Source organism: Petromyzon marinus, chromosome 6, assembly GCF_048934315.1.
Source record: "Petromyzon marinus isolate PM22_M1 ecotype Great Lakes invasive population chromosome 6, UKy_Petmar_22M1.pri1.0, whole genome shotgun sequence".
In the NCBI taxonomy this organism is placed as follows: Eukaryota; Metazoa; Chordata; class Hyperoartia; order Petromyzontiformes; family Petromyzontidae; genus Petromyzon; species Petromyzon marinus.
Window position 1 is genome coordinate 15,018,796 of NC_133672.1, and position 23,874 is coordinate 15,042,669.

The 23,874-nt window shown below is 51.3% G+C and overlaps 1 protein-coding gene across 1 annotated transcript in view; it reads left to right on the forward strand.

Annotated features, from left to right (window-relative positions):
* Window positions 1-23,874, forward strand: part of PCSK2 (proprotein convertase subtilisin/kexin type 2) — a 30,738-nt gene that overhangs the window by 2,327 nt on the left and 4,537 nt on the right. Inside the window, exons 2-11 of the mRNA XM_032948531.2 lie at window positions 5,008-5,112; window positions 9,726-9,839; window positions 10,777-10,885; window positions 11,002-11,039; window positions 14,072-14,148; window positions 15,026-15,114; window positions 17,894-18,069; window positions 21,910-22,125; window positions 22,489-22,589; window positions 23,004-23,231. Coding sequence (XP_032804422.1) covers window positions 5,008-5,112; window positions 9,726-9,839; window positions 10,777-10,885; window positions 11,002-11,039; window positions 14,072-14,148; window positions 15,026-15,114; window positions 17,894-18,069; window positions 21,910-22,125; window positions 22,489-22,589; window positions 23,004-23,231 — 1,253 coding nt within the window. The remainder of the gene's footprint in view (window positions 1-5,007; window positions 5,113-9,725; window positions 9,840-10,776; window positions 10,886-11,001; window positions 11,040-14,071; window positions 14,149-15,025; window positions 15,115-17,893; window positions 18,070-21,909; window positions 22,126-22,488; window positions 22,590-23,003; window positions 23,232-23,874) is intronic.

A 23,874-nucleotide genomic window follows, 5' to 3' on the forward strand; every position in this document is an offset into this window, starting at 1 on the left:
TGTCGTATCGGCTGTGCTTTGTGCAAAGCGCTGACCGCAGCACTCTGCACAGGGGCGTTCAATAGTGTCGGCTCTCGTGCGCATGTGATGTTATTCAGTCGAGCAGCGGCGTTCATTGAGTTCCGAATTCCACCGTTGTTAAGGAGCGGATACAAGTCTCTAAATGGATCAGTCCGCACCATCGCTGGTCATAATTGTCGTAACATTTATAACTCTCGTCAAACTTCCCCGCTAGGCGCGTCGGCGCGAGCGGTGACCTTAACACCGCGACTACACGAGCGCCGCCTTCATTTTAATTCCAGAGCTGTAAAACCGATAGCTGCTGCCCAGGGACGCATGATTAGAATGTTCTATATTTGATACAAGCTCGCAGTGTGTGTGACATTATTAAAGTCAAGGCATAATATATTCAATGAACATGTTTTCAGGGTGGTCTGTAAAACTAGAATAGACGCGTGACTACTTTCCACAGTCAAATTAGGGGGTATACTGGATGTGATGTGCCGGGTGCGGAAATATTTTCCGGGTTTTCATGATCCGGACCAGCCTGGCCGAAATGAAGAATCTAGCTCCACTGCCTCCAGACTGAGTCGCCGGGATTGAGCACGGAGCGCTTTCTGTGCAGCAGCGGCAGGCGCCACCTCGTTTTGTGTGAAGATTCACTCCACCATTTGCCCACCATTCCCTTGCCTCTGCGGTGCTCTCATTGCACCTCGCTGACCGTCAAGAGTCGTTAGCGTGGCGGCGGGAGCTCAGCGTATACACAGGTCGGGTTTTCGCACGGCGCGATGTTGGTTCTCGCGTGCCGACGTTTGGAGGACCAACGTCTTTCAGGATCATCGATGTCCTTAAACGCGCAGTGACCACTCGGTCGGTCATGACTGACGCGACTGCCCGAGTGATGATGATGCCATCCGTTCCCACCCCACCTCCGCCACTGCTGTTTAATCACCGTCGTTTGCGATGGGTAACTGCAAGAGGCGTTCCGTGCTCACCGATCCTGGGTTGTATTCTGTGTAATCGCGGCGTGCTGTTCCCGAGGCATGCCTCCTGTGGCAAAACCCCCAGCGTGGCTCCGATTGTAGGTTGCAGATTTCACGCCAAGAGCATGCGGCTGAATTCCCCACGCCTGCTCGCAGTCTACATTTGCGCTCGTATTCAAACTGTGCACTGTGTTGTGAATTATATTATAACCCGGTTGTTGTTTTTTTTACGGAGACAGAAGATGGTTTTCACGACAACAAAAGGCACATTAGATGTTTTTTTTTTATTTTTGCTCTGGTCCATGGGCTATTACAATCCCATTATGCAAAAACTATTTACACTGCAATATATATATACAAGGTGTACAGTGGCTACGAATTGCTGAATGCTTTGGTCTCGTTTTGCCGCAAGGTTAGCCGTGTATATAAATATGATGGCGCACATTTCCCATTTTAGTGCAATGGGCGTTGTGCAAGAAGCTGTCCACACGATCTGCCATGGGTTAAACGAGGGTGAGCACTAAGGAAGCAGCAGCCTCTGGCTTCGCGAGGCTCATAAATTCGTCTCTGGCTCCGTGGCTATAAATAGGGTTATGATATTGTTGTAAAGTGCCCAATGTGAGTCGGAAGATATGGTTGCCACCATCGCGACACTGAGACGAGGGACGGATTTCCGTGTGGATTACGAGATGAGCGCGCACTGTATACCGCGCATGCATCGTTGGGGGGGGGGGGGGGGGGGGGTGAGGGGTCTTGCGCTTGCTTCGAGACATGTTTCGTGCAGAGGTTAACCGACCTGATTTTAATATTGATAAGGTTTAAGACTGTGAACTTTGAAATCGACACTGTACACGGCATTTTCATTATACATATCTAAAAGATGGACCCAATTTCAAAGCAGTATATTTCACGATGCCAACATGTTACAATTACACAAAAAGTTACAAACGGTTTAATGCGTTATCAAGTTTTACTAACCCTTTTATAAATGCTCTATGTGCCCTCCACCTGCTGTACGGACAACATCGAGACCATAGTTGAATTCGTCCCAAACGCCTCTCAAAGTGTCTTCTTCCACTGAAGTCACCACTGCCGTGATTCTGTTTTTGAGGTCATCCAGATTAGTCGCTAATGGTGGCACAAAAACACCACGGCTCTTTGACGTAAGTGCACAAGAAAAAGTCGCAGGGGGCCAAGAGTGTAGCGCCAAGTCTTGGGGTTCCGTGCACCTATCCAACGTTGAGGCAGTGTTGTCTTGCGAATGACTGAGGCTAGGGGCTGTTTGTGCGCTGGGAGAGGCATCGAGCGGTAATCAATTGCAACTCTTTCAAGCGGTAAGAGTTTCATTCATGGGCGGTTCGTGGTTGCAGAGATATAGCGATTTCAAATCGGGTCCATCTTTTTCAAACACTCTGTTCTTAAAAATCATGCCAAGAGCCATTGCATTAAACAAATAAAAAATATTGGCATATTGGAAATAGGAATAGGTTTTACCCTTTTAACTGGCACAAAAACTGACACCTTTATTCAAGGCATTATGTTTGCAATGACCACAACACAAGCAGTATTGTTAAACGTTTCCATATCTTGGTCCCAACAAGAAGGCCACAAAGAGCGCCCATGAGTTCATATTCACTCCCGATGTTAAAGGTCACATTCTTAGATCTTTGCAATGCATGACCGATGCACCCCCATTCCCTGTCCCAGCCCCCCCCCCTTCCCGGTAGTGGCTGCGTCTTCTAGTTTATTAGTCTCTGATGTGCGACTTGTGTCGTCAGCGTCGGACAGATGAGAGTGATTTCATCTTGATGAACCTCTATTACGGCACACGGCGAGAACCCCCCCCCCCCACTCCAACCTCCAATGCTGCTTATCATCCTGGAGCCGCAAGAGAGGGAAAACATGGTTACCTGATTTGGTGCGAGATCGATGTCTGCATTTACCTCCTCCACCGAAGGCGCGGGGCTACTACCGGCCGCGGAGACTTTGACTCGGAGACGCCGGCCAATTGAGGGTGGCCGCAATCGTTTGACTCGTCGGCGTTCCTGACCCCCCTACCCCCCCCCCGGAGGACACCTCGTGACGTGCCAGCAGGCCGTGTAATTCGGACGGTGGATGGTCTCTCGGTGGTTTTAACTTAGCGTTGCCAGTACAATCGCTTAAGAGCCGAGACGTCTTCCTTCGGTGGACACGTTCTTTATCTTTTCGCTTGGTATTCACGGAAGTCAACTGCAAGTGGCCATTTTTTACACGAACAAAGCGATACATTTTCAAATAATTACTCCTTACAATATGTACCATGCTGCAATGCATCACACAAAGGATATTTCTATTTCAGTGAGGCTAATACCACTCAGGGTTTTTTTCCCCCTTCCACAGAGCGGTGAAATGAATATGTGCTGCTTCATTACGCCAGCTGATTCAATTTGCCCAGAATATGGAGGTCCTTCCTCTCAAACAGCGACACAATGTTATCGGCCAGCGCCTCCACACAGCAGATGACTCAGTGATGTAATCCGGTCGCACGGAATCAGACTCCAGTTTTGTCTAAAGCTTGACCAGAGAGTCATTGTTATTATAATATTATTGCTGATTGTTATTGTATTTCATATAGCATAATTCATGGAAATTGCAACTCAGATCGTTGTCGAAGTACTGTAACGAGCCTAGAATTTTAACACCGAGGTTCGCGAGAACCAACGACAAGCATCGAGGACAGCGAGAACCGACGCCAAGGGTTATCCAAGCTCTGTGGTCCTATATTGGGATGTTTGGCCAACTCGAATTGGTAAGATATTGCACTACCTGGGCACATAGTATATCAATGACCGATTTTTATATTTTGATGGGAGTAGACTGGCGTTGTTAGTTTATATTCAAAATGTTAGCATTTACTGGGCCATATACCCAGAGCTACGTTGGCTAAATGTATGGCTGTCCTCGTATTTATTTTTCAAAATCTGGGAAATAAATAATAAAAAATCACCGCAACGTAAATAATGGCGCATCAGATAAAGCAATTGATTTGAAACAGAGGACGTGCCGCGTAGCGTGTGTATGTGCGCGTTAGGGTGCATGCTGGTGTGTGCGTGCTTGATTGGGAGCGGTAGTGTAGCGGTTAGCATGAACCCGGCGATCCGAGTTCGATTCCCGCTCACAGCCAACACCAGTGACGATTATCTGAACCGGTCCTGGGCCTCCCCTAGGCCGTCTCAGCCTCAAATTAGTACCTGGTTCGGTGTGTACACATCGCCACCGGTGTGTTGGCAACCCATCCCCTCGTGTGCCTTGCCGGACATCATAGATACTTGCTAATAGCACTTACCTCGACAGTTTGTTAAGGCTATACGGGGGATCTTTGTCTCTTTGGTTGGGAGATCGTCATGTACTGTGCCATGGTGTGCGCGCGTTTGTCATGGTGTGGGTGACCTCGTGTTTGCATCATGGTGCATTGGTAAGTGTGTCACGATGTTCGTATGAGTGTGTGAATGACTGGGGAGCGGTAGTGTAGCGGTTAGCGCGCTGCACTAGGAACCTGGCGACCCGGGTTCGACAGCACTTGCCCCAACAGTCTGTTAAGGATATATGTGGGATCTTTGTCTCTGTGTGATGTAAGCAATTTGATTTTTGTTGTTGTTGGTACACACAGTGTCACTGGTATTGTTGGCCAAATTTCCTATCGCTGAAAAAAATCCTGCAAATCACTCAAATGGGATTACACATAGCAACATTGTCCTTCTTGCGATAACGTGGCAGCACCCCTCCTGAAAGAGATAATCGTGACGAAGCGTCTGTCACCGCGTGCACATGAGTAGCACGGCTGGCTACGTACGGTACGAAAGAAGTTCAACATACATACATTTTCGTTCGGCGCGCGCGTGTGTGTGTGTGAGACAGCCTGCGAGCATCGTGCTATGTGTGTGTGACTGCGTGCTATGTGTGTGTATGTAAGCATCACGGTTTGTATGCGGGGCCGCTGCGAGTCTGACGCCCTCATCAAACCCTCCCCCACCCCCTTCCCCAGCTCCACTTTGCTCAGGACCTCTTCCACTTCTCCCACCCTGCGGCCGCGCGGGCGAGAAGGCGGCGCAGCTTCTCTCACCACCTCCGCCTCGAGAGGGACCCCAGGGTAAGACGCCCAGGGAGCCAGAGTGACACGCGGAGGAATTGCGCAGCCGGCAGGCGTTCATTACCGAGGCTTCGCTGTTTGTATTTCGGCGTGCTGGGCTCCCATTATTCAGCCAAAAGGTGACGCGTGTCCGTCCCAGCGTGCCCGCAGGGCGAGCTATGAGCGCATTTACAGCTGACTCGAGGAGGTATATATCTCTCCGGAGCGGGAGGTATTTTGCACATGTGCACACTTTCACCGCATCAATTTGCCGCCCTGAGCAGCCGTGGCCACCGAGGATAACTCGAGCGACGGCGAAAGATCGAGGTAGTCTATGGGAGCGCGACCTGGCTGGCAGCATGTCACCTCTACGTGAGATCCACCATGCGCTCACCCCTACCGATCGAACGCCTCTCATTCTCACTTTACTCCCCTCCATCGACTCACCCCTGCTTATCTCTCATCGAAATCTTCCCCTCCAACCCCACGCACTCACCCCTAACAAGCTCTCCCATCTCGACTCACTCTATTTGCCTACACGTCAACTCCTGCTCAGCTGCTGCGATTGTGGCCTGGAAATCCCACACCCTCGGCCATTCGTGCCTTGCCAAATCTCTACTTTGTGTGTGTTTAGTTTGTGGTCTTTCGCCCGCACGTCCGATTAGCACAGTTGACTACGTACGGTGCGAAAGAAGTTCAACATGCATACCCCCTGTTCGAATCTAGGTCCAAGGCCTTCCGCTTTTCCTCTGCCGATGACTATTTATTTTACTCAATTGCATCTGACATTACGAATGAACATCAAGCTATTTAGCACAACCTCTTGAGATGCAGTTTAATTTACGTTACAACTCTAAACTTCAATTATAACCGTGTCCTCGGTCACACCGCTACCAAAGAAAGCCACGTTACAGCTCATGGCAGAAGGAACGCCACATTGAGGCCAAGATTTGTTTGAAATGACATCGTATCGTACAATGGGTTTTTTTGTCATGGTTTTTTTTTCCCCCTGGGTAACAAATTAAATGAGTCCGTCTCTGAAGCGAGTGAAAATAGACTCAATTTGCACGCTTCAGGAACATCGTCGCTCTGCTGTGAACGATGCCTCCCTGCCAGCTGGGGCGGGGGGGGGGCGCCCACGGTGTGTCGGTGCCAGGCCCTGGCTCGGTCATAATGTGAGCCAGTCACGGGGTGATGGTGTGGGGAGTTCACGTGCAACTGGCGTGCGCCCACGTGCCTTGCCGAGTGCGTGGTGGCAAGGCACAGGAATTGCTTTTTTTTGTGAACGGCGTTTTTTGATGCGTCGCCTCATAATTAAACGTCCCCCCCCCCCCCCACCCGGGTATGAGCCCGATTTCAACTGTTCTCGTGACGCTCGGCTGATTTGAGCCTGGATAGCGCTGAAGATGGGCGACCGTCTGGAATATTCCAGACGTTGTACGCTGCCGTGCGGGATGCGTCGCAGCAAGAATCCACCGTTGCGCCTCCACCATGCGCCGATGTCTTCTTACGCTGCCCACCTTCAACAACCCTGAGCGGTGTGGTTGGATGGAGAATGATCAAATATCCCCTCCCGTGGAAACCCGCACGGTGTGTGGGTGGTGGGCCTGAGTCGCATAGCGGAAATTCAGACCGAAAAGGCTGTGAGCGCGTGCATTTCGTTACGGTCGAGCTGATTTTGCCGTTCTGCAGTGACTTTCATAAGACCGTGAAGACTCTCGTATTTCCATGGAGGGGCCGGTGCATTTGTTTCATGCTCGCCGTAATCTTGCGACGTGTGTCCCGTGTGTTTTGTGCGCTCGCTTTGAGAATTTACCGATGGGACTCCCATTGTTTCCGATTACTAAAGATAACACGTTGCGTATTTTTGAGCGATAATCAGGACTTGGGTAGTCCTTCAATCAGCAGTGGATTAGATAGGTCATGGCTGGTGATGATAATGTACTGTATTAGAATTATATATGTAAAAAAAAATCCCACATGTACCGTCTTATTTACTCATCGTTCCTCTGCGTGTAAAGTCGCCGTCTAACATCTTTTTTTTTATTATATCTGTCATTTTTTTTTTCACCCGCATCATTACATAAAGAGTATTCCTGGATGTATTATTGGGACAGTGTTCGCGGTCATCACAAATGCATCCCAGCTGCGGAGAAGGAAAATCGGGTGCTCGCCTTCTGCAGATTGATCTCACAACAAAGATCCCCCGTTGAGCCTTTCCCAGACTGTTGGGGCGAGTGCTGCTAGCGAGCGAACTACGAAGGCCCGACACAACACGCGAGGGGGTGGTGTGGGCCAAGCACCACACCAGGCCGCCTTTGTCTCCCCCAGTGATGATGTTTACACACCGCACCGGGTATTCATTTGAGGCTGAGTCGACCTAACGAAGATGTCCAAGACCGGTTCAGATACTGTATTCGCCGCAGTTAATGGCCATGCGCGGGAATTGAACTCGCGTCCGTTGCGTCGGGTTTCGTAGCCCAGTGCGCTCACCACTGCTCCCACCGCTCCAAAGACACACACAGAGACACGCACGCGCACACGCGCACGCGGCGTTGGCTTTGCCGTGCCGATCGAGCCTGAGCTGCATTATTAATGGGGGATAATTTGAGAGAGTTCCTACGGGGTGAGAGATTTGGGGCCTGCGTTTAAATTCCTTATACCGCATGCGTTCACATCATCGTGAAGATGCGACGAGCACTCGCTCTGGGCTCGCCGCGCCTGTCCTCCGCTCATTATGGGGAGGGGTAGGGGGATTTGGAGCTGCAGCTTTGTACGATTCGAGAAAGCAAAATATGAAAATGAATAAACGGCTTCGTTGAGCCATTGAGGCTCGAGAGCAGCTGCAGGAGGCCTGGGCACGTGGAGGACTGTGGATTTTGGGCATCGCGGACTGAATAATTTAACAGGGACTGTACACTGAATCATTTAAACGCGCGCTGTGTGTGGCGTGATAGTGTGCACAACGGGCATTGCCTGCTCCTGTTTTGTTTCGCCAATCTCCAAAGCTCGCTCTGCTCAGCTCTAATACGCTGTGCCCAGCGGCTTAAGTAGCAGCATTCAATGGCTACTCTGCCTCCTCCGCACGCAATCATCATCATCATCATTCCAGGTGTCGTCAATTCCAGATGGCTTTTTTTATTTAGCTGCAGGACAGTGCTCATCAAGAGGGGACATTTAAGCGAGTTGATAGCTAAACGTGAATTTATTATCTTGCTATAGTCATTGTTGGCTGCGCTTTATGCTTTTACGCGCAGCCACATACACAGCGACTAAACCAGTTGCGGTGGATATGAAGAATATTTCATTCTCCGTCCGTGAACACATTTTATTATGGATTCAGTCAGGGCCAGCCTTGACGAAAAGGGCATGCCGAGTGAACACAACTTTATTGCCCCGTGTAAGTAAACTGCTAAGGGGCTCTCAGCGGAGGCGAAGGCAGAGGTGTGGGGGGGGAGGAGATCACACACGCAACTCTATCCCCCCATCACATCTTTGAGGGCCTGAAGGGCCGCCTTTACTCAAATTCCTCCCCCCCACACACACACCTCGAAAGCCTTTGCGAATTACATTTATTGTGCCTCCCGCGACTTGGAACCGACATCGTCAGCCCGTCAGCCAGCATTCATTTAACAAAGTGCAGTTTTGCCGTGTTGGAGCTCGGCCAAGCAGGGGCGTGGGGCTGTAAAGAGGACATTACCATGCGTGACAGCGCGCGCAGGTGACTGAGAGCACGCATAGGTGACTCAGGCCACCTGTCCTGCCACTGCGCTTGGCTAGTCGATTGCTGTTCTCCAACACTCGAGGCGTTTGACTTATTTATGTATAGTTTATTTATTATTTATTTTACCGGGTAAGGCCCACTGAGCTCTACAGCTCTTTTTCAGAAGCGAACTTGTCCACGAATGATAGCTCAACGGAGTGGCTTATCATGTGCACATTTATAGCAGCCAAATACTCTTAAGCGCCTGTTTCAAAATGTGGAGGGAAAATCTGGAGGACCCGGGAAAAAAATCCATGCGACCACGGGGATAAATACATGAAAACTCAAAATATACAGCAGGCATCAGGGTCGGGATAGAACCCACGACCTCATGTGTACCAGGCGAGGTAGTTAACATCTCGCCACCGTGGCGACTCGCGTAAACGTGTAGTTCTGACTTCACGTGCGTTGTCCAAATCTCCTTCCTTCCCCCATCGTAGCAAAATATAGTAAGAGAAATAAGATCCTTTAATATAACTATCATCACAACGATGAACACCGCTGGTGCAGAAACCACCCAATGACCGGAGGCAATTTGGCCGTTTTGTTTTTTGAAACCCATCGTGATCGTCACGCTCACAATACACTCGTTATATTTTACAATGTTACATTTTTGTTCAGTTTCTTCAGATAACAAAATAAAAATCAAGTCTCGCACATCTATTTAAGACGGAGAGGCTTCCGACCGCCGTGGCAATGCGAAATTTTCACTTCGAGCTTCATCGGGCCGGAAATTGAGACGAGCGACAGATTCACCACTGTCGTTGCCATCCTTTCTGGGACCCACAATCGAGGGCGTTTGTCACCGCAGTCGCCCTTACTCCCCCTCCCTCCCGCCCGTTGTTCCTCGTGCCGTGGACGCGTGCGGCAGGTGAAGCGCGTGGTGCAGCAGGAGGGATACTCGCGAAACAAGCGCGGATACAAGTCCCTGGACAACTTCAACATCGACATGAACGACCCGCTCTTCAGCAAGCAGTGGTACCTGGTAGGGAGGACCCCTTTGATCGCAAGCGCCATCCCCGACCGCCAAGGGGCCTCGATTGTTACGGTCGCCACCTTGTCTCGGATCACCTGGGATTGTTCACCTGGGATTGTTCACATTTTTGTTGAGTCAGCGGTCCGGGTTCATCTGTAAGTCTTCTGCGAAACATTACAATTCCCGGTTTTTTTTACGAGTAATTTTTCTTCCCTCCACCTCCGATTAGTATGGTTGGCTACGTACGGCACGAACGAAGTTCAACATACATACATACAGTACATGAGGTGTTTAAAATAAAAAGAGCACAACACTCAAAGCAACGCGTGTACACGCAGCTCTCCTTTCCTCCAGGATTGTGATATATTCCTCCCATTATATGGTCTGGTTGTACTGTGTACCTCAAGAGGTGGCAACCTTCGTCACTATACATGGGCTTCATTTGCTAATGGTTCCCGAATTAATGTTACTTTGCGTGCGTTTTGCAACCTGAGGCTAACATGCAAAGTGAACACTAAAAGCACTGCACTTAGGGGCTAAAGAGGCGCTTTCTGACGCGATGAAAACAATGGCGTCACATGTGTCTGCTGTCACGTGTGCTTCTCGGCAGTCGCGGCTCTTCCAACGATGGAAATTAGCAGCCCATGACAAATCATTAAATAACGCGATACGTGACAAATCGATACGTGACAAATTCGTTGGGCCTCTCTGCGCGGACGAGTGGTGGATGTCCATACCGTGGAAAATGCACTCCAAGCAGAAGTCGTGCACCTGTGAGCTCTTAAGCGGACACGCATTTCCTCAAGTGTTCCATGATGCAGCACCATATTCACAGTCCTGGTGAATACGTCTCTGATGTCTTTGTTGCGCTGTCGCTCTCCTGTGCCTCCCCCACCACCCTCGCACCCCATCCCCCCCTCCCCACGGCTGCCTCTCGATGTCCTAGATAAACACGGGGCAGGCAGATGGAAAACCTGGACTGGATCTGAACGTGGTGGAGGCTTGGGAACTCGGCTACACGGGCAAAGGAGTCACCATCGCCATCATGGATGACGGTGGGTCCTTTTTGTTTTTGTTAAAAAAAAACACAAGGCCACGTTTTACAAAGGTGTTATTGTGAACGCTGGTGGTGTTGTGTTACACCGCTGATGTTTTGTCCATCGACCCGCAGGTATTGACTACCTTCACCCGGACCTTGCCGCAAACTACGTGAGTCAACGCACACTCGCTCGCTGCCGTCGCCGTACCGAAGCGCGAGCGGCGTTGGCGCGCGTAACGCCCAGCGATCTGTGCTGCTGAGCTTCGTGAGCTCTGATGAGGTGGTGCACGCCCAGGGTGATTTGATCATAGCCTCAACAGGATCTGTGGACGGTTGTATACGTTAGATTATTATTTTTTATTCGCACTACGATCATTATTTTAACTGAGTAATGCGTTCTCCTGTGTGCACCGTGCGCACCTGGAGGTGTCACCACCTAACGAGAAGCTGCAACGCAAAGAACAAGCGGAGTAGGGAGTTGAATGCAGTGGCTGTGGCACCACACCACCGGTTTCTGAGATTCACAGCAAAGTGAGCCACCGTGGCATCAAAGACGATGTGACGGCGCCATTGATCCTCCGTTGTTCCCACTGCAGCGCATATCTGGAGGTTGACATTCGACACCGTGACACCACACACGACCAGGGCTGAATTCCTTGCTCGATATTTTTGGGAACACCGCTGTAGGCTGGCTTAAAAAGTGATTTGTCGGCGTAAGGCACTCCCACTAGAGATACATGACACGCGAATCCATAATCCTATATTATCGCACCCTATTCTTATAATGCTAGCACAAGTTTATAGGAATATAGGGCACAAGGACAAAAATAATGCGATACGGATGTGGCACGTCATAAATTATTCGCAGAGCAGCATCAATGATTCTTAAGTAGGGCTGAACGATTAATCGATTTAAAATCGAAATCGCAATTTGAAACAATGCGATTAGCAAATCGCAAAGGCTGCGATGTTTTACGATTTGAAAAGTCATCTTACTGTGTTATTGGAATTGTTATATTTTTTATTATTATAATTTTATTTATTTAACTTAACAATTGTTCTATGTTTGATTGTTCTATTCCAATTAACACATTTTAATAAATACATGTTGGAAGCAATGCATATCTTTTAAGTTCTCATCCTTGCATTACAATATATTGAGCAGTTTCTATTTTGATGGTATCACGTGGTAATGCTCCATCACATGTTTTAAATCTATCACACAGCGAACATTGAACTGAAGCTTGACTTAAAAAAAATGTAATCGCATATCAAATCGCAATATGTCAGAAAAATCGCAATGAGATATTTTCCCCAAATCGTTCAGCCCTCACCTACAGTCAGCCCTCGAAGCTCCTTCACCATCAGCCAGGAGCATCGTCAAGAAGACGCTTTGAATGGTTAAGGGGGGAGGGGACACAGACGACGAGTCACGCGCACACAGGAACAACACAAGCTAAAGTGGCTCATGAATTCTGCCCACTTGCATTGTGCAAGGTTTACGCTGGTGGGCGCCCGAATGGCTTGTTCGACATCGAGTGGCTTAGCTTTGTAATGGTTAACTAATGCGGGAGGATGTGCAACATTGTACCCGGCCTGCAGCAGCAATACAAATAAATATATATGAGCAAGTAGTAAAAGTGTAGTGAGCGGAATGAGCACTTAACCAGGCTGACAGTGTGAATGGAATGGATTTGTAATGTACTTCCAATGAAGGTCTGCGTGTGACAATCCCCACCTTGTTTAACGCATCACGTAGAATTAGGATTCTGGAACAACAAAAAATGGGTTTTGTTGAAAAGTGAAATCACTGGAATTGTCGGTTTTGTTTAGTTTTGCTCAGCCCTACATTAAAACTTGAAATTGGGGGTAATGGCAATAATGTGATTGAAAAAGAACGTGTGTATTCGTGGGAAAAAGGTGACATTTCAACAATGAAACACATTGCTAAATTACATTACAAGTAAGTGCCGTAACAAACTGTGTACATGCTGATGCTTTTTGTCCGGAATGGTATATATATATATTTTATATATCTCAAATGAGTACCTGGTGCGGTGGCGTGTAAACATTGGCCACTAGGGAGACAAAGGCGGCCGGGCGTGCTGCTGGCCACCCACCCCCTCGTGTGCCGTGCAGTTCTTCATAGGTGCTCGCTAACAGCACTTGCCCCAACAGCCTGCTAAGGCTATACAGGGGATCTTTGTCTTCGTAAATGGCAACAGTATAAGCGACATGAAAGGCCACATTTTGAGATATGCGAATGTCACCCCAAACTTATTTAATATAAGAAGAAGAAAAACCCCTGAAAATTCAGTACGTACTATGACTGAAAATAATCATAAGCGTCATTGTAGAGAACAGATGATAAAATAGAGAAGCGGACAATTCGACTCCATATGTACGTCTCTCTGCGACAATAAAAAAAGTCTTTCACAAGCCATCGCCTACACGGGGCCATCCGTACTGACGGAAGTACAATACTCACAGAAGGCCGTACTATGATGGGTTGTGGAAGAAACGCATTACTTTATGTGAAGTAGACGGATACATGGAGACGATATATTGTACGCTTATTCATTTCATAACCTACTATGGCATCACTGCTTGGCCGGTGCCAAGGTCTTGGAAGCAAGGAAGAGGCGACTCAGAGAGGAGTGGGGAGAGTCGTATTGGGATTTTTTGTTCACATTTTTGTACGCAGCATAAACAAATGGTGCTTTTTTCTGGAATATTTTATTGTTTTTGTAGGGGATGTTTCAATTTGCGTACAGTCAATTTTAAATGTCTCTTGTAATTTTATTGTTTGTTGCGGTTGCACCCGAATCAAGAGTGGCTCACAGGGTTATTCTAAATAAATGAAACTGAAACTGAAAACTGTATTACTTCTGATCACCTACGCAGTTCCCCCAGTCTCCACCATCAGCCACTCCAAAGGGTGGTCCAGTCAACAGCAATGAACCAAACCTAATGAACAAAGAGCGGAGTGAATCTACGCATTTGTGCCGAATAATCCCATCTCGGTGCGTAGAGAGGCGAAACGACGCCCAGATTCACGTTCACGCCGCGATCCAATTAAACCCTCCGACAGAGGGCTCGCGTAAAACAAAACGCCACTTTGAACAGATTAATTCTTACGGCGTTGGTTATAACAGGCGAGGCGACGGGCAAGTTAATCAATCCGTGTTTGCTCTGCTCGCAGCATGCCGAGGCCAGCTACGACTTCAGCAGCAACGATCCCTTTCCGTACCCACGCTACACCGACGACTGGTTCAACAGGTAACGCGCGCTTGGGGCGGTGCGCGCAGTGACAAACGAGCCGTGTACCCCGCGGGGTCAGAGAGAATTATGAATCCGAGACTGCCACAGTTGGCTTCGTCATTTGGAAGGGTCCAGAGTCGCGATCTTGATTCGGGGTCAATCCAGACGCCCATTATAATCATGATCGCCGCTCGAGGTTGGATATAAGTCAGAATATTGACACTGGAGGAATCCGATGAGCTATGAAGCTCTTTTTCACAGATGTCCAGTAGGGGAGGGTAAGAACGTTACAACAACAAACAAGTACACGAGAGGGAAACAAATCACCCAAACATACAAATAAAACTAAACCATCCGCATTGTACAAGGCAAAAGCCCACTGAGGTATTAACTTATTTTCCAGAAGCGACCTGGCCGCAAATGATAGCTCAACAAAGTGGCCCCATCATTTGGACATTTATAGCACAAAAATAATCTAAATAATCCCAATGCATGTTTCTAAATGTGGGGGGGGGCAAAACCTGGAGGACCCAGAGAAAAAAATCCACGCGACCACGAGAATAACAACGCAAACTCCAAATATACAGCAGCAGGCGTCAGGGTCGGGATCGATCTCTCCGACCTCCTGCATACCCGGCGAGGTAGTTAACATCTCGCCACCGTGCCGCCTCGGGGGGAAGTCGGCAATAGCTTCTCCAACGAAAAGGTTGACTGCACAAAAGGGATGTTCGCCGTGGAATATCTGGCTCACGGCCACGAGTGGATTTAAGCCTCTTCCCTGCATGCTCGAGTGAGCAGAGAGACGCGCCGACGTCGCCTTGGAGTGGAAATGAAATGAGATGATGTTATTTCCCCCTAAAGCTAGGCTTTTTCTGTGTGTGTGTGTGTGGAGCAGCCATGGAACCCGCTGTGCGGGGGAAGTTTCTGCAGTCGCCAACAACAACGTGTGTGGAGTGGGAGTCGCGTACAACTCGCGCGTGGCAGGTACCGGAGTCACGCGCACGCACAAGAATAAAAGGTCCCCCAGGTAGCCTCGACACGGACTGTCGGCTTGCAAGTTGCTGCTCGCGGGCACGGCTTATTGCCAACACGGCGGACGATGGCGCTGCATGGTCAGCACCACGCTCAGGCGCCGTTCAGGCAGTTGCCACTGATTGTTTGACAGCTGCCGGCTTCGTAATGCGGTGCAGTAATTACCACGCGCACGCATGGAACACACACGCACTGGGCGGCCACCGAGTATTTGCCCACACAGGCATCGCTCGCCGCACCGCTCCCAGTCGCTTGTGAAAGAAGGCTCTCGCCCTTTTCTCTATCCACAAGGAAAAGGTCTCTGTTGTTCAGGGCACGGGTCCATACCTTCGTTTTCCGCTCTCTCCCGCAATGCCCACGAACTTCGCCTCCCGCTCCCTCTTTTAACCTCTTCCTGGCTCCCCATCACTCATCACCCTCTCTCACCCTCACCTGGCGTAACCATCCCACCTGACGCTCACCCAACCCGACCAGCTACTTTTCCCTTTTTGAACGTTCCGTCCAATCATCTTGCTCTCCGTGCTCTAACCAATCAGAGCGTGGAGTGTTTTCCCCCGCCTTCTTGATTTCTCTGTCCCAGGGATCGTGCGGAACAATCACTACACTTGTACCAGTCATTGCACAAGCCCCTAAGGTGGAGGCGCCTTTTCTAGAGCTGATGACAAAAAAATCACCCGAATGGGCCCCAATACATCCTGATTGCTAAGTGTGATGGAGCCCGCTTAGCAATTGGACGGGAGGCTGTCTAGACACACCAGGTGGTGTTGTTGATTTTGATTGTGAGGGTAGTCGGGAACTGGCAGCAAAGCAATTGATTATATAATCCATCTCTTTGGAGGTTTGAGTGTTATTTCCTTATACGTGTGTGGGTTTTCTCCCGTGTGTTCTAGTTTCTATTAACATAGTGGGAGCTTCCCGCGAATAGAATTGGCCAAAATCCAAATACGGGGTCCTCCTTAATGACTCTTGGGACAATAGGCACGTCCATGTGTTGCTTATTTTAGCTTGCGTGAATAGTTTTATGGTGATGACACCGGGTGTAGAAATTCCGCAGAGCTCCGCACTCACACGTGGAAAAGGCATTCGATGAAATCCGACTTGATGGCTGGCTCACACCCATCATCCTCCTCGGGTCGATAAAATTTGCACCACATTGTCGCGAAGCCAGCAGTGCTTAGTCTGTGGCGACATCGGTCCCGGTCAAACGAACGTGGAGATTTCCATCACGACATGCTTGCTTGCAAAGGTAAACACTGACAAACGCCGTCTAAAAGCGGGTTTTATTTTCTTTTGCGTTGCCTGCGGGGAAAAAAACGGATGCTAATCACGTACATTAAATTTGCTGTCGGTGTTAAAAAGACGTATTAGTGACCCTGTTGCGTTTGATCTCAGTTTGCGTCCACGCGCTTTCCCCACCCCCACCCCAGATTAGTCCCGTGCTCTCGTCGGCAATGGCAGCGGACCGTGAATTAAATTGCTTGCAGCAAACGCTCGTGTCACCCCCAACCTCGGCTTCCAAATTCATCAGCTCCTTTGACAGCTCGGCGCGGGCGCTTTCCTCCTCCTTCTCCCTCCCTCCTCCCCGGCAGAATGACAATGACGTAACCCCGCTCGGACTGCCGAGGCCACGGCACTGCGTGTACCCTGTCAAGGGTCTGCGCTGTTATTCCACGGGGCTTGATTTCTCCACACTTGAGTTCGCGTGATACCCCCCCCAACACCCGCCTCCCCCCCCACCCAACCATCACCATCTCGCCAACTCCTCCAAGCAATTAATGTAACGGGCGATCGTCGCTAATAAGCAACTGTTGAGTTCTGCACGTGCCGTCTGTCGCGCGGCGCAATACGTCAGGGCCGCGGCGGCCGTGGCATAAATCACCATCGCATTAAAAGACGACGACGAATTAAATTCACTGTCAAAAGTGGGGACTGTTCCTTCCCGGAGTGGCGGAATGGGACGCGCGGGTGTGCGGCTGATGCAGCGGTGCAGCGTTGTGCGCGTGGCGCGCGCCGCCGGTAAGGAGGGCCGGGGTAGGGTTGGCGATCGTGGTGGCATGGGCTGTTCCGCTTGGCCGTGCCCGTGCATAATGCACTTCGGAAATGAATAGCGCGGCAAAACCCGACACGTAGAATGGGATCGTGGGTCTCGGGGATGTGGTTTGCCGGAGCACAAATGTAAATGAAAACAGCCAGGATTGAAATTGGCACACGTGACAGAAATAGCGCACTTAGAGCGATGAATTCACCGTGGCTCGTGCCTTCCACCCGTACCCGCACGTGCATGCACGTGTGCGCCATGGGTGTCGGCGTGCACGTGTGCGTCTGTGTCCGTACACGTACGTGTGTGCGGATCTGCATGCAGGTGTACGCGTATGTGTATGTGCGAGCACCTGCTGTTGTGTGCGTGCTGGTGCCCATGCGTGCGTGTCCGTGTGTGTGTGGTGGCGTAGCTATCCAGCGTGCGGGCGGTGCTACTAATCCCGGGTCAAATGCAAATCACGAATCCACGGATCCTCCATACTTTTCCAACAATGGCAACAGCAGATGTCTCTTCGCGGGCGCTAGCAAGGGTAGGGTAAAGATTTGGCAGGGGTGCTCCCGTTTCACGCTTTGCACGGGGGGAGGGGGGTGGCCAATAGCAAGTGCCCTGCGCTCCACCGTGCCTCTACGGCTCCGTGCACGCGCGTGTGCACGTCCGTGTGCGTGAGTCGCGCGCGTCCCCGTGTTGCAGGCATCCGCATGCTGGACCAGCCCTTCATGACTGACATAATCGAGGCGTCGGCCATCAGCCACCTGCCCCAGATGATCGACATCTACAGCGCCAGCTGGGGTCCCACGGACGACGGGCGCACCGTGGACGGCCCTCGTGAGCTCACTCTCCAGGCCATGGCCGACGGCGTCAACAAGGTTCGCTCCGGGAGTCGGGGGGGGGGCGGGATGGGCCATCGGTAGAGCGGCTGCGGGGAGCCGAGAGGGCGTGGGGGGGGAGAGACCGTGCGATCGCGAGGTGCGGCCGGAGGCAGCGCTGCAGGATCTGACGAGTGCGCGCGCCGACGCCTAATTGGGAGGAACGCCGACGCGTGGCCTGCTAAGACGCTATGCACTCCTCTAAAGCTTGGCGCCTGCTCGTTAATATTACTCCGCTCGCTCGTTAACGCCAGCGCACGTGCCATTGTGTGCGGGGAGCGGTGGCGCAGCGGTGAGCGCGCTCCACGAATAACTCGGCGACACGAGTTCGATTCCCGCTCACGGCCAACACCAGTGACGAATATTTGAAACGGTCCTGGGCCTCCCCGAGGTCGACTTATTAGGAAGATGCTGGCCACTTAACCCCTTCGTGTGCCGTGCCGTGCACGCACTTGTGAGCATCACTAACGGCACTTTCCCCAAAGCCTATACGGGGGGTCTTTGTCTTCATGCGGCAACAATATCTCGTCGCTAGGTCTCCTGGGTGCGTCCCGTCCGCGCTGTCACGAAGAGAACCCGCGTGCTCTCTCACCTGTTGCGTCCCTGCACTTTATAATTGAACTATAATTATACTTTGCTCTCGCATTGTATCCCAATACAAAGATATTGAAAGCCTTCCGAAGAGCGACATTTTTTTACGTCCACATTCTACAAATATGAATTAAGCACGTCCATATTTTAAAGAGAAAACCTCAAGTAATGCCACATCACGCAAAGCACGGACGTAATTGTTCGTGGGAAGAAAAAAAAAATTCGCGACAAATATCACGCGATGCCCGTGAGCTCATCACACACACAAACACCCAGACTCATTCACGCTCCCCGCGCGGCCCGTTGAACATCATCCCGCTCGGTGGGGGTGGGGGGGGGGGGTGTGTCGCCACCACGACGCCACGCTGCACTCTAACGCGCGCAACCTCAGAGAGCCGAGATCGCGGGTTCGAATCCGGGATCCTCGTTGGCCGAGGCCTGCTCTCATTTGCAACGTCGTCCTCGATGCCCCGGACGCGCGGTTTCGTTACGCTGGGGCGTCCGCGAGCATCGCCGACGGGAAAGGGCCGTTTTGCGCCGTCACTGGACGTCTGCTCTCTGCAAAGTTTCCCAAACGATGCCATCTCGGCACGTCGCCGTTGCGGATATCCCCCGGGGTTTGTCCGTTCCGCCGTGGACACGTCCCTCGCTCAAGGTCCGGATTTTCGACTTTCATGGGGCATGCGGTTGTGCGTCAAGAGTCACTGGCTTGTGATTCGCTGGGCACGTGTTTATTTCATATTGGCTTACTTAATTCCTTGTGCTCACAAGTGCGTGCACGGAATCGTGCGCGAGAGAATCAATATGTTGCAGTTCATTGGAATTTTGTGAAAATGATTTGCTGATGTCATTAACTGAAATTCTAACAAAATCGTACGGACGAGACAAAAAGTAATCAGTTCTGAAATAAAATTTTGATTCCCTAATCGTGACAATTAATTGAATTACCAGGGATGGTGGAGGGTGGTGTGAATGACGATATGCCCATAACACAGCCTTACTTTTTCGTTCTTTCGGTAAAGTCACTTAGAAAGAAAATAGCACATTGCGAACACAGTGACCCGAGTTCGATTCCCGCTCAGGACCAACACCAGTCACGATTATTTGAACTGGTCCTGAGCCTTTCCTAGGTCGACTCAGCCTGAAATGAGTACCTGGTGTGGTGTGTAAACATCGGCATTCGGGAGACCAAAGGCGCCCGGCCTTGGTGCTAGCCACCCACCCCCTCATGTGCCGTGTCGGCCTTCATCGAAGCTCAATAACAGCACGACGAAGGAAATTTCATTACAGATCCATTACGCCTTTGGTTCATTTATCATAGCCAATTGATCCCTTTCATGGCGAAGGACATTGTCTTGGAGACAGACTCACTCCAATGCACAAGGGAAGTGTGGAATACAAATAAACAGCTCTCTCTCTGGTTAATACCGTGCGAGTGAAGTGGCATATACGTACACCGTGGTTTGCATGTACATATCCAATGTGTATTAAAAAAGGTAAATATAATGAGGGCTGGGGAGGAGCGGTGGCGCAACGGTTAGTGCACTGTGCTCTGAATCCGGCGACCCGAGGTCAAACTCCGGAGCCAGTCCTGGGCCCTGCAACAAGCCACCCCACCGCCCCCGCCTTCACCTCCACCAACTCGCATTGACCCAGCATCGTAAGGCCAGGGCCATATACCCCACACGACCACCACGGCGTGGTGAGGCCTTCACCCAGCAATATATCAACAAAGGGGCTGCCCAAACAACGAGTGTTTTTGAGGGATTCGTGTGAGACAGTACGGCAAGTAGGTATGTCCCATGCCTGTACGGAGGTAGTGACCTCCTCCTTCTGCGCGTGTACATATTCTTTGGGGTGCTCCTGTTGCTTCCTCGTGAAAAAAGGAGGACCTTGCATAATGTAACAAGCAGCACCCTTCCGGACGAATGAGTGCTGAGCCTCAATGAGGTTACCGTTTGTTCCTGTGGTGTTCTGCTTGCAAGTGCTCTCTAATAGTCAAGGGGGTCAAGAGGTCGTCACACCTAATGCCTGTTGTGGCACCCCCCACCTCGCCATTGCTTCTGCTAGAATTGACAGTTGTCTTGTCGTCAGCACGCGGCTTCCAAGGCCTACTCTTATAGGCTCACCACCACCACCACTGCCTGCTGTTTGATCTTCCCTATGGTTACCCACCCTGTTTGACTTACCCTCCTCCGTCTTGCAAGTGTGCGTCGCCTCTCGCAACCTCCCCTTTCTGATTAAATCTACAAAGGAACTCCTCTTATCCGTTTTGAAATGTGGGGGGGGGGGGGGGGGGGTTGGGGGGGGGCGAAAACCGCGGATTCTATTATCCGCGGGGATGTCCGCAAATTTACTCCACTTGTCCACATGGAAAAAATCCTGGACAATCGCAGATAATAGGCAAATTAAAGCCACGGCTAGCTAATATGAGTTTCCACGGACCCTACAGCTCCCACGCATAATGCTGCGAGTCACGGGAAATAAGCTCTGCTGTACAGATTTTTCTTCGAGCATCTCTGTGCTGAACGTCCATCTCGCTTCTGCGTAGGTGTTCGTGGCTTGTGCTGAATAGCTCGACCAATGCTCTTCTCGTAGTTCCGCGTGCGGTTCGGCACGATGCCCCCCATTTCGCTCCACGTGCCGGGAGCTTTCTTCAGGAGCTGAGTCGCGAATAATTCCTGAAGGAGCTCTCCCGGCACGTGGAAGCGAAACGTCCGGGCATCATGCCGAACAACACGCGGTGCCACGCGAAAGGGGCCGTACATAAATGACGTCACGCACCTAGGGGGGGGGGGTCAGACATTTGTGACGATGTGTGACGAGGGGGGGGGGGGTTGAGAAATGTGACGTCACATCAAAATGCGCAACTTTAAATGAATATAAACTGGTTATAACAACACTAATTGTTATAACAACACTCCTACAAAATCAGAGTGGAGCGCCACATTAACAACGCACTACAATGACAATAGTTTAAAGCGATTTGAAGCATGTTTTATTTTCAAAATGGAAATATGGTTTTGGGGGGGGGAGGGGAAAGCTTTGTGACGTCATACTTGAGGGGGCGGGGTCTGACTTTTTCTGACGCCGTGTGACGAGGGGGGGGGGGTCAAAAACCGTCCAAAATCGCGTGACGTCATTTATTATGGACGCTCCCAAAACACATCGGATAGCTTCCACGTTTCTCGCCCTATCCCAACCACCCATCGCCCTGACGACGGCTGCTGTGCAACGTCGCCCCTTCAGGGCCGCGGAGGCAAGGGCAGCGTCTACGTGTGGGCATCGGGAGATGGAGGCTCCTACGACGATTGTAACTGCGACGGTTACGCGTCGAGCATGTGGACCATCTCCATCAACTCGGCCATCAACGACGGGCGCACGGCGCTCTACGACGAGAGCTGCTCCTCCACGCTCGCCTCCACCTTCAGCAACGGGCGCAAGAAGGACCCCGAGGCCGGCGTGGTGAGTTTTTAGGGGCGGAGGAGTCGGGAAGAGGGCGGCTGGGAGGACACGGCACCTTGTGGGCTTGAGTGGGGAGCTGCGTTATTGACGCGCGCAGATGACAGCGATGGAATTCCGCTAATGGGATACGCGTTTGTGAATAATTGTGTTGCGCTCCTGAAAAACAAATGAGATGAAAATCCAGTGGGTTGTAGATGTGTCGTGCCTATAATAGAGTGAAGGAATTCCTCATTAGCAGGAGCCTAATGCATCAGAGGCATGCAACAGCATCTGCGAACAATCACAGCTCCTTGGCGTGACAGACGCACGGGGTGAAAGGTTTCACGGGAACCACGATCGTGTCGCGTGTCGCTTCCCGCCCAGGCCACCACGGACCTGTACGGTAACTGCACGCTGCGACACTCCGGGACATCTGCCGCAGCCCCCGAAGCAGCCGGGGTGTTCGCCCTGGCGATAGAGGCCAAGTAAGTCACCACACGCGCGCCCCCCACCCCCCACATTGGCACGCGATTGTACCCCCACAACACGCACTGAATCCGCCTACCCGCAACAACAACAACAACAAAAAAACCCACATTGGGGGATTGTTTCAGGATTTCCAGGACACCTCCATTATAACCACGTGCTATGACGAAGGGCGCCATTGCTCGAAACGTCACCGTTTGCACACCTTTCCTTTTGAGGCCACAGTGTGATCGACGAACTTGGCGAGTCCTGTTCGCTCATCGTGCTCGTGCGCGGCTGCCAACGCAGCAGCGTCGCTCAATAATTGTTGTCAATTAGAACCGGACTCATTCCTGCATATAGCCGCTCAGTGCGGAGCAGTCGGCGTTAAGTGATCGCTCGTTCCCACCACCGACCTTTCCCAACACACGCAGCCCGGAGCTGACGTGGCGCGACCTGCAGCACCTGACCGTGCTCACGTCCAAGCGGAACCAGCTGCACGACGAGGTGCACAAGTGGCAGCGCAACGGCGTGGGCCTCGAGTTCAACCACCTCTTTGGCTACGGGGTGCTCGACGCCGGGGCCATGGTGCGCATGGCGCGCGACTGGAGGAGCGTCCCCGAGCGCTTCCACTGCAAGGGCGGCTCCATCACCAGCGCGCGGTGAGTGCCGTGTCACCGCTGCTGTCCCTGGCTGTCCCAGTGACTCGGTGATGCTGCCCTGGCTGTCCCAGTGACTCGGTGATGCTGCCCTGGCTGTCCCTGCACTCCCAATGACTTAGTGCTGCCCTGGCTGTTCCTGCTGTCCCAGTGACTCAGTGCTGCCCTGGCTGTCGCTGCTGTCCCAGTGACTCGTTAGTGCTGGCCTGGCTGTCCCGGCTGTCCCAGTGACTCAGTGCTGCCCTGGTTGTCCCTGCTGTCCCAGTGACTCGTTAGTGCTGCCCTGGCTGTCCCGGCTGTCCCAGTGACTCGGTGCTGCTGCTCTGGCTGTCCCAGTGACTCAGTGCTGCCCTGGCTGTCCCTGCTGTCCCTGCTGTCCCAGTGACTCGGTGCTGCTGCCCTGGCTGTCCCTGCTGTCCCAGTGACTCGTTATTGGCCTCAATATTGGTGATTGCTTCATCCCAGCGCTGTGTCGCAGCGTTTTCTCTCGCTCCACTCTCTCGTGTTTCCCTGGCCTGATCTCTCCCCTTTCCCCCGAATCCGCTGCTATGCTCTAATGTAGTTTGGTTTTCATTTTTGTAAAGCACCTTGGGATACGATTGTGCCTAGAAGCCATGGAATTCTAAATTGTTGTTGTCATCCACTC